We start from the raw sequence: 14,470 nt of genomic DNA, 5'->3' as shown, positions 1-14,470 counted from the left end.
GAGCACCACGTTTTCACTCCTCAGCTCTTCTCTCCATCCATCCGTATCCCACACTCCTCCTTCTCATCCATCACTCCTCCTCACTCTGTCTCTGTCTCTGTCTCCTTCTCGTTGCAGAACTCTCCTCTTTTCCAGTACTTGCACGATCTAGGCCACACAGACTTCGAGGCATGTCCGACGGCATCGCAGGAGGACGAATATGGCGGACAAGAGGGAGACCTCCTCTCTCCTGATGAAGATCCACGGAAAACTAAAGTGAGTTTCCACATTTTCTTTCGATAATCAGCTTGTTGATTCAGTAGAAACAAACAATTTTAAAAGAGCGTTACGGCCAAATGAAACACAGAAAACACACAGACCTGAACTGAAAACAAAACATCATACATAAAACATATAACAAGGATATACTAAGCAAGCATTATGCATATTATAAACATTAATCCAACTGCCATTACATAACAACTAGAATGACCTAATCTTAACAAATCAAGTGCTGACTAACTGGTGCTTTCCATCAGTGACATATACAGCTATAATACTTGAATTATATGGCAGTTCAACAGGACCAATGCACAGTAATAAAGACAACCATAAACGTGCCTAAAAGATGTTGTATAGTCATAGGACACCAGGAAATTGATAATAATAGAATTAAAATAAAGATAACTATATAATAAAATGTCATAGAAAGGCTCAAAATAGGATGGAATAGATTTTTTGGTAACCCTTTAATTTACAGATGCGATAATGTCAAGAAATAGCCAAGGAATAACAAGTAATTGCGTCATAATGGCTAGAAATAGCCCAGAAATATTGCAAGGACCTCATTGAGAAGAATTCAAAGCATTAAAAGCACGTGTAATCTATTGCCTTTATGAAAAAGATGACATTACTATGACACTGACCGTTATTTCTAGGCTATTTCTTGACATTATCACGTAATTTGTGGCCTGTAAATTAAAGAGTTACCGATTTTCTTTCATTGTCAATTGTAAAAATCCATCCTAGTTTTGGGCTCTTCTTAGTCAAATGAAGCAAAACATTTCATGATGTCAACAAGGACTCAACAAGGGAAATGCGGCGAGTTTCTTTACTATTTTCTGACATTTATTGATTTCTTGAATGATTGTGAAAATGGTCAGCGGCTTATAACGGTCATTCCAGTTTTAGATCATATGTCATATATGTCATCATATGTTTACTTAGCAGCCACCACCATTAATTCTCTTGAAATTATCTGTCTCACTGACCCCCGTCCCCCCCGGCCGCCGGGTCTGTCTGTGTTTGTGAGTGTGAGTGTCACTGGTTGACTTGTGCAGTCAGACAGAAAGTAATTAATTTGGATATTGACTCAGACACATATATTGGCACGCAATCGCCCCACAGACCGTTATGTACACTCAACACACGCTGGTTTTACGTGCCTCTCTTCAGTCGAGATTAAAAAAGACATGGAGAGAGTCGCTCCCGGCGCACACACACAGGTATTTTTTCTGTTGCATGTTCTTGTTATTCTCACAGCAGATTCATTTTTAGCAGCTTCTCCTCTCCGTCTCTTGCGTTGCACCTACTGTTGTGCTGATTTTAGAGGAGATAGCCCAAATGCGATTACCGGGACTCGCTCTGACTGACGTTATTCCTGCCTCTTTGAGCAACAGCATCCTCTTACGAACTGTGTATGTGTGTGTTTGGCTGTGTCTCCGTGTGTGTGTATTCTGCAGAAATTCACATGTGTATGCTTTTTTTTTCTCCCTTCTTTTTTTAATGGACCTCTGCTCTGCGCACTTCAGCTCAGGATTAAAAGTGTGAACTTGTAATGGCACTTGCATTAACGTAAGAGAGGTTGATGACTACGGTTTGAGTCGACCCGTGATTCAGTCGGACGTGTAAAATGCCTCCTGGGAGGCTCAGACAGGATCACATGACTCTCATCCTCTCCTCTCCTCTCCCCCCCTTTTGCGACGGGAAGCGGCGTTGTGTTTGCTTGCTTCACTCAGGAACTTTCCGTGTGTGTCATGCTTCCTCTCTCCTGCTCGGCTGCTGCTGTTGTTGTTTTAAAGGAGTTAAGGAGGATGAGGGATTCAGATGAGACAGGAAAAGCTGTAGGGTCGTCCCTCTGTCCTGTGACCAGTTTCCTCCCTCTGAGCTCAGAGAAAGTTGGAAGGAACCGAGACAAACACTTTGTCCGTGTTTGTTTTCCATTAGCTCTAATAAACGGCCAAACTGTGCTATCATTTAATTTGTGGTATGTGCAGTTAAGTATGCGCCAACGACCTTGACCTGACATGCTATTATTTTGAAGGTCATGGAAATGAATCTGTATGTCTGTACAGTTTATTTATTTTTATTTTATATAACACATTCCTTGTTGTAAATGTAGTTGAATTTCCCCCTAAATAAACAGACCTGAATTAAAGCTGTCTCATGCTGTTAGCTCAGAGATAGGATGTTGTACTGAATTTTTTTGGTCATGCCTCCGTTTAGTGTTTTGTAACTTCATATTTACATATTATATAACCAGAAAAGGGAGGAATCTGAATCTGAATTCATCTTCCTGGGCTTGGTGAAAGTATAGTGGTGGTGGTGGTGGGTGTTTTTCCTGGCCGTGTTGTAGACAAGACCACACTGGTTTTCAGTTACTAGGGGAAAATAAAGTGCAGATTAACCAAGACTGAAAATAATCATTAGTTGCAGCAAACTGTGAAACCTTATTTGACTGGGTGATTTATTACAGTTTGGCAACACCGCTTAAGCAAATATAGGATCATAACCGACTGTACGTTGGAGAGTTACTTTGACACAGTGCACCCTTGTTCTCTCACCTCTCCTTTTAATCTTTATGCACTTTATGTTTGCTTATAAAGTTGTAGCCAATGGCGAGTTTAATTTTGATTAATCTGCTCTGTTACATTGCATTAACATGACAAAAAAATGGGATCAGAGAAAGACACAGTAAAACAAAACTTGTACAAATCAGTTACTGGAAGTGTTAGTTAAAGAAGCTACATATCTTTACCAGTCCAGAGCTTTAGTAACTTGTGTTTACAATATAAAAGTTTGTTATTGAATGCATGAATACATTTTATTTAGGTACATAGCTGATTTCTCAGTTAGACTATGTGGCCGAAAAGGTGTAGGTAGAAGCTAAGCTTATGTACATCTACCCCTTTTACTCTACAAAATTAAAAACTCATCACAAAACAAAATACAAAAAGCATAAAGCACAAGAATTACAAATAAATCGTATCTATAAACTTAGATTTCTCATCACAACAAAACAGAAAATCCAAACTTAAGAGTGCAAGATCGGTAAAATGAGTATTTTTCCATATTATAACGAGATCAAGTCTTTTAAAACTGGCTATTGTGCTGCATAATTTAATATTTTCAGGACAGTTGTTCCAGATGTTAACTCCTTAAACAGATACACAGTGTTTTTTTGTGTTTTTTTAGATTGGACGCTGCAGTGACTCGGTATCGGAAAAGCTACCTGGTTAGCAACAGCATGCTAAACTTGAAGGGTTTCTTTTCTGTTTTTTATGCTGAACTTGCAGCATTTTTATTCCAGCCTGTGTAAAAAATAACCCATAATGTTAATGTCAGCTATGTCTGTACTGTAGCATCTGCCTGTGGATTATTAAACACTAAACAGCTGATCGTTTTAGCCGTACCTGTTGTACAAACACAGGTTATATCATGAAACCTGGATGTCATGTCTATGCTGCTGAGTGCGTGTTGTGTTGTTCATTCATTCATTGTCTTGGTGGTAAAGAAAAGATCAGTGTAGGATTTTGAAGCTGAAGTGACACCGGCAGAATATTGATGAGCTAAAACAGTGAAGTGAAGCAGGATATTAACCGCAGTGAGCGTGTGTGTGTGTGTTCACCACCTATACAAGGTTTGCATCAGACGGGAGTTGCTGCATTTGACTGAGCAGACCGAGTTGTGGCCTAATATGAGAACACACACACACACACAGACCCACACAATTGGCTGAGACCGATGATGACCAGTGTTGTGTGAATGCTCGGTCTCTATAATCAGTAATCAATACGACTGTAATAACACTTGTCCTTTACCCCTCTCCCCCCTCTAGAAAAGGGTCAGCATGCAAGTTCTGCCCAGTCTGGATCAATAACCCCATGTTTCTGACACACATACGCACGCACGCACGCACACACACTCACACATTGCACAGGATGTTATGTTATGATTGTCTGTTTTTTTTCTTTTGCTGGACTGATAAAGAGACTGAAGCCAAGGTCTAAAACATACAAACATGTTACAGTTCCCATTTTCTTTAAAAAAAAAACAAAGAATTTCAGTGATGCATCTAAACAACTAGTAAGTAGATTAGTTGAAAAAATAAACTAGATCCTATTCACGATCGGGCGCTTTACACAGTTTAGGATCGTTTCCAGGCTCTTAGCTGCTGGAATGAAAGAAAAACTTACAACAACACTTTGCCCGAGCCTGACGTTCACTTCACTTCACTTCACTCCTGAATTGAAATGTCAGTGCACTTAAGAAAACGTGAAGCTGTCTGGTTATTGGACGTCGTCCGACTCGTCCCCGAGTGTTTACACTGGGAGTCCCCTCTGTGCTGGGAATACCGAGCCTCCTTGGAAGCAAAGAACGAAACACAAATGTGTGTTTCCGTAAAGTGTAGGCGTACAAACTCATTTTTTCTTTCCCCCCTCTCTTTTTCTGGAACTAGAAAGAAGTCTTCCTGTCTGTCTGTATGACGGCGGTACACTTAGCAAGGATGAAAAGTTTTGAGTTTTATTGATGCCGAAAATATAAACACTCGGTTATAATATAATTCCACAGGAGAAATGTTGTCAGTGATGTGGTTTTCGGTGCCACAGTGGTGCTATAAAAGACCCGGGAGCGAGTGTTGTACAAACACACATTGCACTCATTGTTGTTGCCTGAAAGAGTTTGTCTCCGGGGATACTCCTTTTGACCGGGAGCGAGTGTTTTTGTGTGTGTGTGTGTGATTACTGGGAAATGCAGTCAAGGATAGAAGCAGCAGCACTTCAGAAGGAGTGAGAGGACTGAAGGTGAATCATTTAGGATTTTAATATGGGATATATTTCTCAACTTGAATAATCCGCTGGGGCTGAATAATAAAAACTGCAGCGGAGCTCTTAGTTAATTGCCTGTGTTATAATCTTCAATGTCCCCGTGTGTGCGTGTGTGTGTCTGTGTGTGTCTGTGTGTGTGTGTGTGTCGTGCAGGGAGGATGGCTGTGGAGGCTGGCCGAGGCCCTGTGGAGATGGAGCCCGATCCACCAGGCGGCCGCTTCCCAGAAGCTGGAGCAGCAGCAACTGGTAGGTGGAACGAGAAGCAGAGAGAGAGGAATGCTGCTGGTGTTAAAGGAATACACCAACTCTTTTTTTTTCGTGTCTTGCCTCACTCCCGAGTCCATGACCAGCAGATAGACACCATCCTTTCGACTGTGCGTGCAGTAACGAGGGAGATAGAGCCGTATCGCCTGTAATTAGCTTAGCTCAAACACTGGAAGTCTATCGGTAGCGTTAGCCTGCCTCCACCTAAAGTCATCAGAGAAACTCTTCAGCAACTCTAAACGGAAACCGGCGGGCCGATCTTCGTCTCAGAGCTGACAAAACTCTCCGGTAAGGCATCTTGAGCGATCAAATGCCGCTAACGGGACGAGATCGGTCAAAACGGAGGGTTCAAGCAAAGACGGTTTATTTTGGTTCAAGCTAGCTACATCGAGGGTAGGTTAGCTTCCTGTTTCAAAGTAAAAGCACAAATTCTATCGTCATGGTTTTCTGTATGTAAAGGGCAACGGGTGTTTTATTTTGTGAAAGTAACCGGAAGTGCGTTGGTCACAACGGCTAGCTTGAGTAGCGCCAAATTCGTCACAACAAAATTGTAAACAGCTGGTATTTAGACAAATTAACGACACACTGCTGATCTAAACGGCTACTTTCTCACCTAAACATGTTTGAAATGTAGATAAAGTGATATATTTACAGAGTTTAGAGCTAAAATGAAATCAGCTTCTGACTGCTGATTTCGGCTCGGGTAGGAGGCAGGCTAACACTACACTTCCAGCGTTTGAGCTAAGCTAATTACGGGTGATACGACTCTCCCCTTGTTACTGCACGCACAGTCGAAAGGATGGTGTCTATCTGCTGGTCATGGAAAAAAATGCTGGCGTATCCCTTTAAAAACATCACATCATTTTTGAAATGCCTTTTTCTTTTCTTTGAAAAATGTTCTCTCCTTGTTTTTTTTTCTTTTGTTTTTAATTAAATCTGGCAGGACTGCGTGTTCGGCCAGTACTCGGTGAGATGCATCCTGGACCAGGACGTTCTGCTGCAGGAGGACGTGGAGCTGATCGAGCTGCTCGACCCCAGCCTCCTCACCCTCTCCTCCTCCTCCTCCTCCTCTTCCTCCTCCTCCGCCACCTCTGGCTCACCCAGCCGAGCCAGCACCCTGCCCAGACCGAGCCTCATCGCCAGGCCCTCCCTGTGGTACGCACACACACTAACACACACACACACTTGTGCAGAGGTTGGGCAAGATAATTGGATCACCGGAGAATATAATACTCTCCGATACAACAACAGCGAGCTGAAGCTGCAGCCTCAAAAATAACCACAACTCCTCTTTCTCAGAATTGTTTCCTCACTGCTCTGAAATCCTTTCGGCAAGTGAAAATCGAGTTAAGGACCCCGACTTTAAAGTCTCCTGTGTTGTTTAAGTGCGTAAACGGTTGAATCTTCCCACTTTTCCTTAATGACCGGCTGAGTGGTGTCTTTCTTCAGCTCCTCCTGAGCGTGGTAAACAGCCACATGCCTACGAATTTGTGACCTCTACAAAACGCAAACTCGATTACCTTTAATTTTTATAATTCTGAACATTTCAGTCCTGGATCTGATTCTGAAGTAACGGCAGGACACACAACGGCGCAGTCGGTCGTCGTTCACCTCCATCTGACGAGCTCAGTCAGCGCCGGCTCTTTTTGTTCTCGTTCAATTTTACTCCCCTGGAATATTTAAATCTGATCCACTGTCCTCATCTCTGTGAGAAGTACTTTTCACGTTTCCTGCACAATGAAAGCCGCTCCGTGTGTCGCCGGTTCAGTGCTTTAAATGTGAGCTAACAGGATTAGGAAATGTTGGATTAGCATTAGCATAGTAACTTAATCCATCTGTGATTCAGCTGCTGCAGGGGGGAGTGAACCGTAAACAGGCTGATACCAGGGTGATGCAATTAAAAACATTAACACTGGGCTGCATGCTGCATTGTTTTCTGTCAATTAAAGGTCCAGTGTGTCACATTTGGCTAAATCTGAATATACAACCCATTAATATATTTGTATAAGTGTATAATCGCTATAAAATAAATAGATCTTCATTTAAAAGATCTGATATTGATTCATAAAATCCTTTAATCGATCTTTTAATGTACGCAATTTCCTGTTTCCTCTGTTAGATCTGCGTGATCGCAATTGGCACCCACAACTGTAGTGAAGAGTTGCACTGTTTACTTCTGTAGTGGGTCGTGTTAAATAAATGTGCATTAATGTAACTGCTTTTGGGTCAGTTCTTAACGTAAACATTGATATTTTTGATAATGCACCAGGTTAGAGAGTTACATCTATCTTAGTTCGATGACCGAGCAAAATTGGTATTAAAACTGATATACGTATCTCTAAATGAATCAATATCGAATCAAATTCAGTATTCAGTATAGGAGGAGGAAACAGCAGAAAAAGTGAGGTAGTAGTTAGTTGGTAGAGAATAGTAAGAAGTTTTTGAGTTGTAAACCATTTCCGCAAGTTTTTTTTTGTCCTCGGAGGCCACCGTTACTTTATTGATGGGAGGGTTGAGCGCTGCAATCTTGAATATGAACGCTAGATGTCACGGTTTTCCCCCCGTTTTACACGCTGGACCTTTAAAGGGATACGCCAACATTTTTTTTTTCATGTCTTGCCTCACTCCCGAGTCCATGACCAGCAGATAGACACCATCCTTTCGACTGTGCGTGCAGTAACAAGGGAGATAGAGCCGTATCGCCCGTAGTTAGCTTAGCTCAAACGCTGGAAGTGTATAGTAGGTAGGGTATAGTAGGGTAGGTTAGCTATCCTGTTTCAAAATAAAAGCACTTCTGTATGTAAAGAGCAACAGGTGTTTTATTTGTGAAAGTAACCGGAAGTGCGTTGGTCACAACGGCTAGCTTGAGTAGCGCCGAATTTGTCCGAACAAAATTGTAAACAGCTGGTATTTAGACAAATTAACAACACACTGCTGATCTAAACGGCTACTTTCTCAACTAAACATGTTTGAAATGTCGATAAAGTGATATATTTACAGAGTTTAGAGCTAAAATGAAATCCGCTTCTGACTGCTGAGTTCGGCTCGGGTAGGAGGCAGGCTAACACTACCTATACACTTCCAGTGTTTGAGCTAAGCTAATTACGGGCGATACGGCTCTATCTCCCTCGTTACTGCACGTGCAGTCGAAAGGATGGTGTCTATCTGCTGGTCATGGACTCGGGAGTGAGGCAAGACACAAAGAAAAATGTTGGTGTATCCCTTTAAAATTAAGATTAAAATTAAAATTGGATGTGATGATCTAACTCTGGTCCTGTTCTCCTCTCAGGGACATGGCCGGGCTGGTGGGTCTGACCGCGGTGCTGCTGGGTCTCTGCTCGGCGTCCGAGGGCCTCTGGTCTCTGGCGGCGGCGCCGTGGGGCCTGGCGCTGCTGGGCTGGGTGGGGCTGCGGGGGATCACGCTGTGGCGACGCGGCCGCATGCAGAGGGCCTTGCACGCCCGGGCCGCGCAGCTCCAGACTCTGGTGCACAACAGCAAAACTCTGACGGGCCTGTCCCGCAAGGCGCTGCGTCTGGTGCAGGAGACCGAGGTCATCTCCAGAGGGTTCACCCTGTAAGTTTGTTCGTTTTACCTCTGCCTGCCCCATCATCATCACCCAATCACCCAATCACATAACAGCAAAGTGACCTCATATCCTGTCATCTCTCCCCGCTGCCACTGCTCCACCCAAATCTGTCCAGTTAATCCCCTCCTTTGTTGGCAGTGTCTTAATTAACCCTCCTCCTCCTTAGATGCTTTAGCATTATAGAAGGACACTGTTAATTTGGTTTGATTTGATTTAAAGAAATAGTTCAAAGTTTGGGAAATATGCTTATTTGTTTTATTGTTTTTAGCCAAAAAATTAGTTCATCTTGCACTGTAAATATGTAGCTATGTTAAAGGGATAGTTCAATATTTTTAGCAAATTAGCCCATTGCCATAATTGCTATAGTCATAGCAGTAGGTTCGTTACCTTTATTTGTCGGTGCAAGCTATTTTTTAGAACGGCAGAGCAGAGCCGTGAGCTGCTCAGAGCTACAAAGGCTAATGGGATTTCTTGGTTTCCTTCATCAAACTCATCAAATACACAATCCAACAACTCCAAAACGCTCTGGTGGACAAGTTGTGACCTGCACATTCACCACGCTATGAGATAATAACACAACGTTACCAGACAGAGTTGTTTTAGAGGGAAATTCATGCAAAACCGCTGATGTGCGTTCTGGTCGGGGGCAGTTTTTCATCAAGCAGTCTCTGTATTTCCCTCTAAAACAACTCTGTCTGGTAACGTTGTGTTATTATCTCATAGCGTGGTGAATGTGCAGGTCACAACTTGTCCACCAGAGCGTTGTGGAGTTGTTGGATTGTGTATTTGATGAGTTTGATGAGGGAAACCAAGAAATCCCATCAGCCTCCGTAGCGTAGCTCTGAGCAGCTTGCGGCTCTGCTCCGCCGTTCTAAAAATAACTTGCACGGACAATTAAAGGTAACGAACCTACTGCTGTGACTATAGGGATTATGGCAATGGGCCAATTTGCCAAAATGTTGAACTATCCCTTTAATAATGTACTAAAACAATTTTATTTATAGGTTTATCATGCTATTATTTTCCTGTCTGAGTTTGACAGTCAGTTAATTGGCTGCTAAATGCACAGAAGAATAGAGTGATATCAATCTTCCCAGGAAGTGAATTAGCAAATTTCCCAAACTGCCCCTTGAACAACAGCATGATGTCAGAGATCAGCAGTCGGTAGTGAAAGTGAAACATCCCTGTGTAGCGTCCGTCCATGTCTGAATGAATATCAGTGTGTTCGTTTTGTCACCTAGAAGAAAAAAAAACAAAAAAAAAAACACGTCTTTTGTGTGTCATCGTTGTCTCTAGCCGATGTGTGGTGTTGTTCAGTGTTGTGTGTTGCCCCCCTGCCTCTTTGGGACGTCTCCACAGTTGTATCACATTTCACTTGTCAAGTTTGCTCGACAGGGTGAGTGCGGCCAGCTCCTTTAGCAGGGCGGGGCCGGGCGCGGTGCCGCGGGGCCAGCAGCTCATCGGACTGAGGAAGGCCCTGTACCGGGCGCTCCGCTCTGCCTTCAGATCCTCCAGGAGAGCCACCTGTCACATGCTCAAGGCATATCCTTTAACACCTGGAGAGAGAGAGAGAACTTTTGTTACCTTTTATTATATTTTTTTTTATTTTTTTTTTGTACTTTATTTTTATAAAAACTTGAAACATTGAACAAGAAAAAACTCAGGTAGACCTCCATTTTGAAGTAATATAACACTTCTTAAGGTGGGGGGAGTAGTCTAGTTAACCACCAGAGCCCCCTCTTCAGTGCAACTTGTAAAGCCCCTGCTCCAAGGGTGTATTTGTGCACTAAGTTCTTCGAAACCCGATCTCTTTCCCGTATATGTCGGTCAATCATCATCATTCTATGGGTTAAAGACAATCCCACACAGCAATAAATCAAAAACTGAAATTATGAGCTGGTAGCTGTATATTAATAAATGAGAAATATATAGAAACAGAAACAGAAACAGGTGAGGTTCAGTCTTAATGGGGCGGAGGGGGAATCAACTACAAAACACAGGTAATATATAGTTTTTGCTCCCGTAAACAGTTTTTTTTCCCCTCTCTTTTTTTAAGGCTCTCAAACGAGACTGTCCCCTATTTTATTTTTTTTAATGGAAAAACATCTCTGAGCTCCTTTCGAACATGATGTCAGCTTATATAAAAGTGGCCAAAGCGTCTGGTGGTCGACTGACGACTAGTGCTGGGTATCACTACTGATTTACTGAATCGATTAAAATTCTGATTCACAACAAGGTCCCGATTCGATTTTGATTTTGATTCATTTAGAGATATTTCAGTTTAAATACCAGGTTTGCTAGGTTATGAAAGAGATGAAGACATTTCTAAGCTGTTGCATCATAAAAAAGTATCTTTCAAATGAAGATCAATATGAATTGGAAAATTGAGTTTCTCATATCGCTGCTGCTGCTGGTGACTTATAGGGATAGTTCAACATTGCCATAATCCCTATAGTCTTAGCAGTAGGTTCATTACCTTTAATTGTCGGTGCAAGCTATTTTTAGAACAGCGGAGCAGAGCCGCGAGCTGCTCAGAGCTACGCTACGGAGGCTCATGGGATTTCTTAGTTTCCCTCATCAAACTGATCAAATACACAATCCAACAACTCCAAAATATAATTATGTAACATGAAGCAAATACTAGGAACTACTTGCGCTTTTGAAATCCCTCCGCCCAGCAGCAGCTGTGTCTAGAATGTAGTTCCGGCTGCATTTACCTCTAAAACAACTCTGTCTTGCAATGTTACATGATTATTTCATAGCGTGGTGAATGTGCAGGTCACAACTTGTCCACCAGAGTGTTTTGGAGTTGTTGGATTGTGTATTTGATGAGTTTGATGAGGGAAAGGCGGAAGTATCATTCACCTCCATTGTGTTCAGTGAGCAGCTCACGTCTCTGCCCCGCTGATCTCAAAACAACATGCACCGATAATTAAAAGGTAATGAACCTACTGCTATGACTATAGGGATTATAGTGATAGGAGAATTTGCCAAAATGTTGAACTATCCCTTTAAAAGATGCTTTTTTTTTCAGCCGTATGATGAGTCAGTTCCCTCAAAAGCAGCACGAAGCTTTCACTTTTTAATGTCCAAAGAAACTCCTCATTTGAAAGGCATTCCCTTTTGTATTGTTTTCTTTTCATGTGTCGTGTGGTTTGGAGCTGTGTGTGTGTGACTCTTGCGTGAAGCATTGTTAGATCTCTCTGGAGCGTGGAGGAGGGGGAATTTCTTTTGATAGGAGTCTTTTGTTGTTTGAGTTTTATTAGTAAGCAGGAAAACATCAATTCCTGGTTGGAAATCCCAGGAATTGTTGCTCTGACACACACACAGAGAGAGACACAGTATGAAGCTTTTTTATTTGTAGTTTTATGTCTTGTTTCGCCGGAGCGTGATGTGATGTGACCTTGACCCCTTCCAACGTTCCCTCTGAACTCTGAGATCGATAACGTGACCAACTACGTGTCGGCGGTGCCTCTGAAGGAGCTGGGCCTCGGCCTCGGCATCGAACACCTGGGCGACGAGCAGGCGCAGGAGCTGACGGACGACTACAGCCTGCCGGCCCTGAAGGTGAGGAGGCCCGAGAGTTAAAACCTTAACCAGCAGAGACCAGAAGAGGTCATTCAGGGAGGAGCAACAGGTGCTATTGATAATGTTTAATGTTGCTTTTAAATGATACTTTTGCTTCACAACTATCTCAAGGAAATTTAAAGCAGAAGTGAGTGATATATTTGTGTTAATATAAGTCTTAAATAGTTATATCTTCCGACAGCAATCACTTACATAGAGTGTTTGGTCTGAATCACGGGTCTCTCAGTCCCTCTGCTCTGCTCTGAGCCGAAGAGAAAACATTTATCGTATCCTACAGTTTTTATCCAATGAGGAGAGAGAACGGCATGCAGGGCTGTGTGTGCAGCCAAGGAACGCCGTGAATGTGGTGACGTAGCGACGAGGACTGTTATGGTGCGTTCAAGGAAACTCGTATTTTTCCGACCGTGAAGTGGTACCAGTTCGATCTGGTACGAGTTCACCGGTCGGAAGTTACGAGTGGCCGTTATAGTGACTTTCACCGGTAAAACAGGTCGGAAAAACACGAGTGGGTTGCCTGGAACGCTACAAAGTCGTAAGTTGTGACTTGAAGCTGTAATTTACGATTTCAAAAGCCTGCCTGGAACGCAGCATTAGCGAAAACGACCGGATCACTCACTTCTGCTTTAAATCGAAAGCAACTGAAAAAGCCCAGTTGCTTTTAAATTTCCTTGAGATAACTATGACTTGGACAAATGAGAATATTCACAGGCTTATTGCTTCACAACTGTAATTTGCACTTTTATTGGCAGCCAGAGAGTCAAAGATGATATGACAAGATCAAGTTTTTTTTTTTTTTATTAATTCAGTATCTTTCATTTTTCTATGTTAATTTGTCGTTCTTTCTTTTCTATTTTTTATGTTATGAATGTCTGTATTATTTTCTTACTTTGAAGACCACCACTGTTGTTGTTTTTTACATAGGGGAGGTATTTTTATAAGCCTTTTTTGGCTTCTACCTCTCCTGCACAATGTTTAATTTGACTATTTTCATTGTTTATGCAGCTTATATAATGTGCAAATAAAAACTAAACTAATCAAGATCAAGTTAATCATAGTTACAATGCAATTTTTGGTTTATATGAAGTAAAAAAGAGAGAGAAAAAGAACAGAAAACAACAACTAAACAAACAAAAAAATAAACGCATACAAAGAACAACAAATTATGTGGTACATACACAAAATACATGAATTTAGTGGGAAAGGAAGGAAAAAAGAAAAGGTGAGGGTGTACAGAGATCGTATTATCTCAATAGATCAGTGGAAGGGGTGATACATTAGCGTCTACAGTCTGTTTGAGCTCAAACCCGAGCAGTGGCAGTGGAAAGAGGGCAACCTGCGTATCATGTTAATTATTTCTCTTGATAAAAGCTGTGCCTCATTACCAGTGATGGGAATAACGGCGTTAAAATAAACGGCGTTACTAACGGCGTTATCTTTTTCAGTAACGAGTAATCTAACTAATTATTTCCACCGTTACAACGCCGTTACCGTTACCGACAATTAAATGAGGCGCGTTACAAACTACTCAGTGAAGCCGTTGTCCTCCGACTTGGCTCATCTCATCTCAGACACAGAAGCTGCTAAACTGTTGTTGTTTTTTCCTCCTCTCCTTTGGTGAGGGGAGGGGGGAGGAGGGAGGGACGAGACAACCGCATAAGTGATGATGATTGGTTGAGGCAGAGTAAGGTTTCATGCTAAGCCAATCAGAGGCAGTGTTCAGTTTGTACACAAACCACACACGCACGCAGTTTAGCCCATAGGTTTAGCCTCACACACACAGACTAGCAGAGGGAAGCTGCCGAGATCGGAGGGAAAGTGGAAACAGACACATCTCCCTGAGGTAAAAGACAAGAACATGTGAAGTGTAGCTACATTATGTCCCGGAGCGAAGTGTTTGTCCTGAGCTTCTGCTCACCTGACTCTGTGCAGCTTCTTCATTAAATC

The 14,470-nt window shown here is 42.3% G+C and overlaps 1 protein-coding gene across 1 annotated transcript in view; it reads left to right on the top strand.

Annotated features, from left to right (window-relative positions):
- Positions 1 to 14,470, top strand: part of vezt (vezatin, adherens junctions transmembrane protein) — a 29,752-nt gene that overhangs the window by 1,508 nt on the left and 13,774 nt on the right. The window contains exons 2-7 of the mRNA XM_083999360.1: positions 118 to 255; positions 5,241 to 5,333; positions 6,295 to 6,506; positions 8,641 to 8,925; positions 10,334 to 10,480; positions 12,358 to 12,505. Coding sequence (XP_083855486.1) covers positions 118 to 255; positions 5,241 to 5,333; positions 6,295 to 6,506; positions 8,641 to 8,925; positions 10,334 to 10,480; positions 12,358 to 12,505 — 1,023 coding nt within the window. The remainder of the gene's footprint in view (positions 1 to 117; positions 256 to 5,240; positions 5,334 to 6,294; positions 6,507 to 8,640; positions 8,926 to 10,333; positions 10,481 to 12,357; positions 12,506 to 14,470) is intronic.

Source organism: Trachurus trachurus (assembly GCF_905171665.1).
Source record: "Trachurus trachurus genome assembly, chromosome: 23".
NCBI lineage: Eukaryota > Metazoa > Chordata > Actinopteri > Carangiformes > Carangidae > Trachurus > Trachurus trachurus.
Note: the sequence above shows the minus strand (reverse complement) of the source record. Positions and strands in the feature narration are given on the sequence as shown.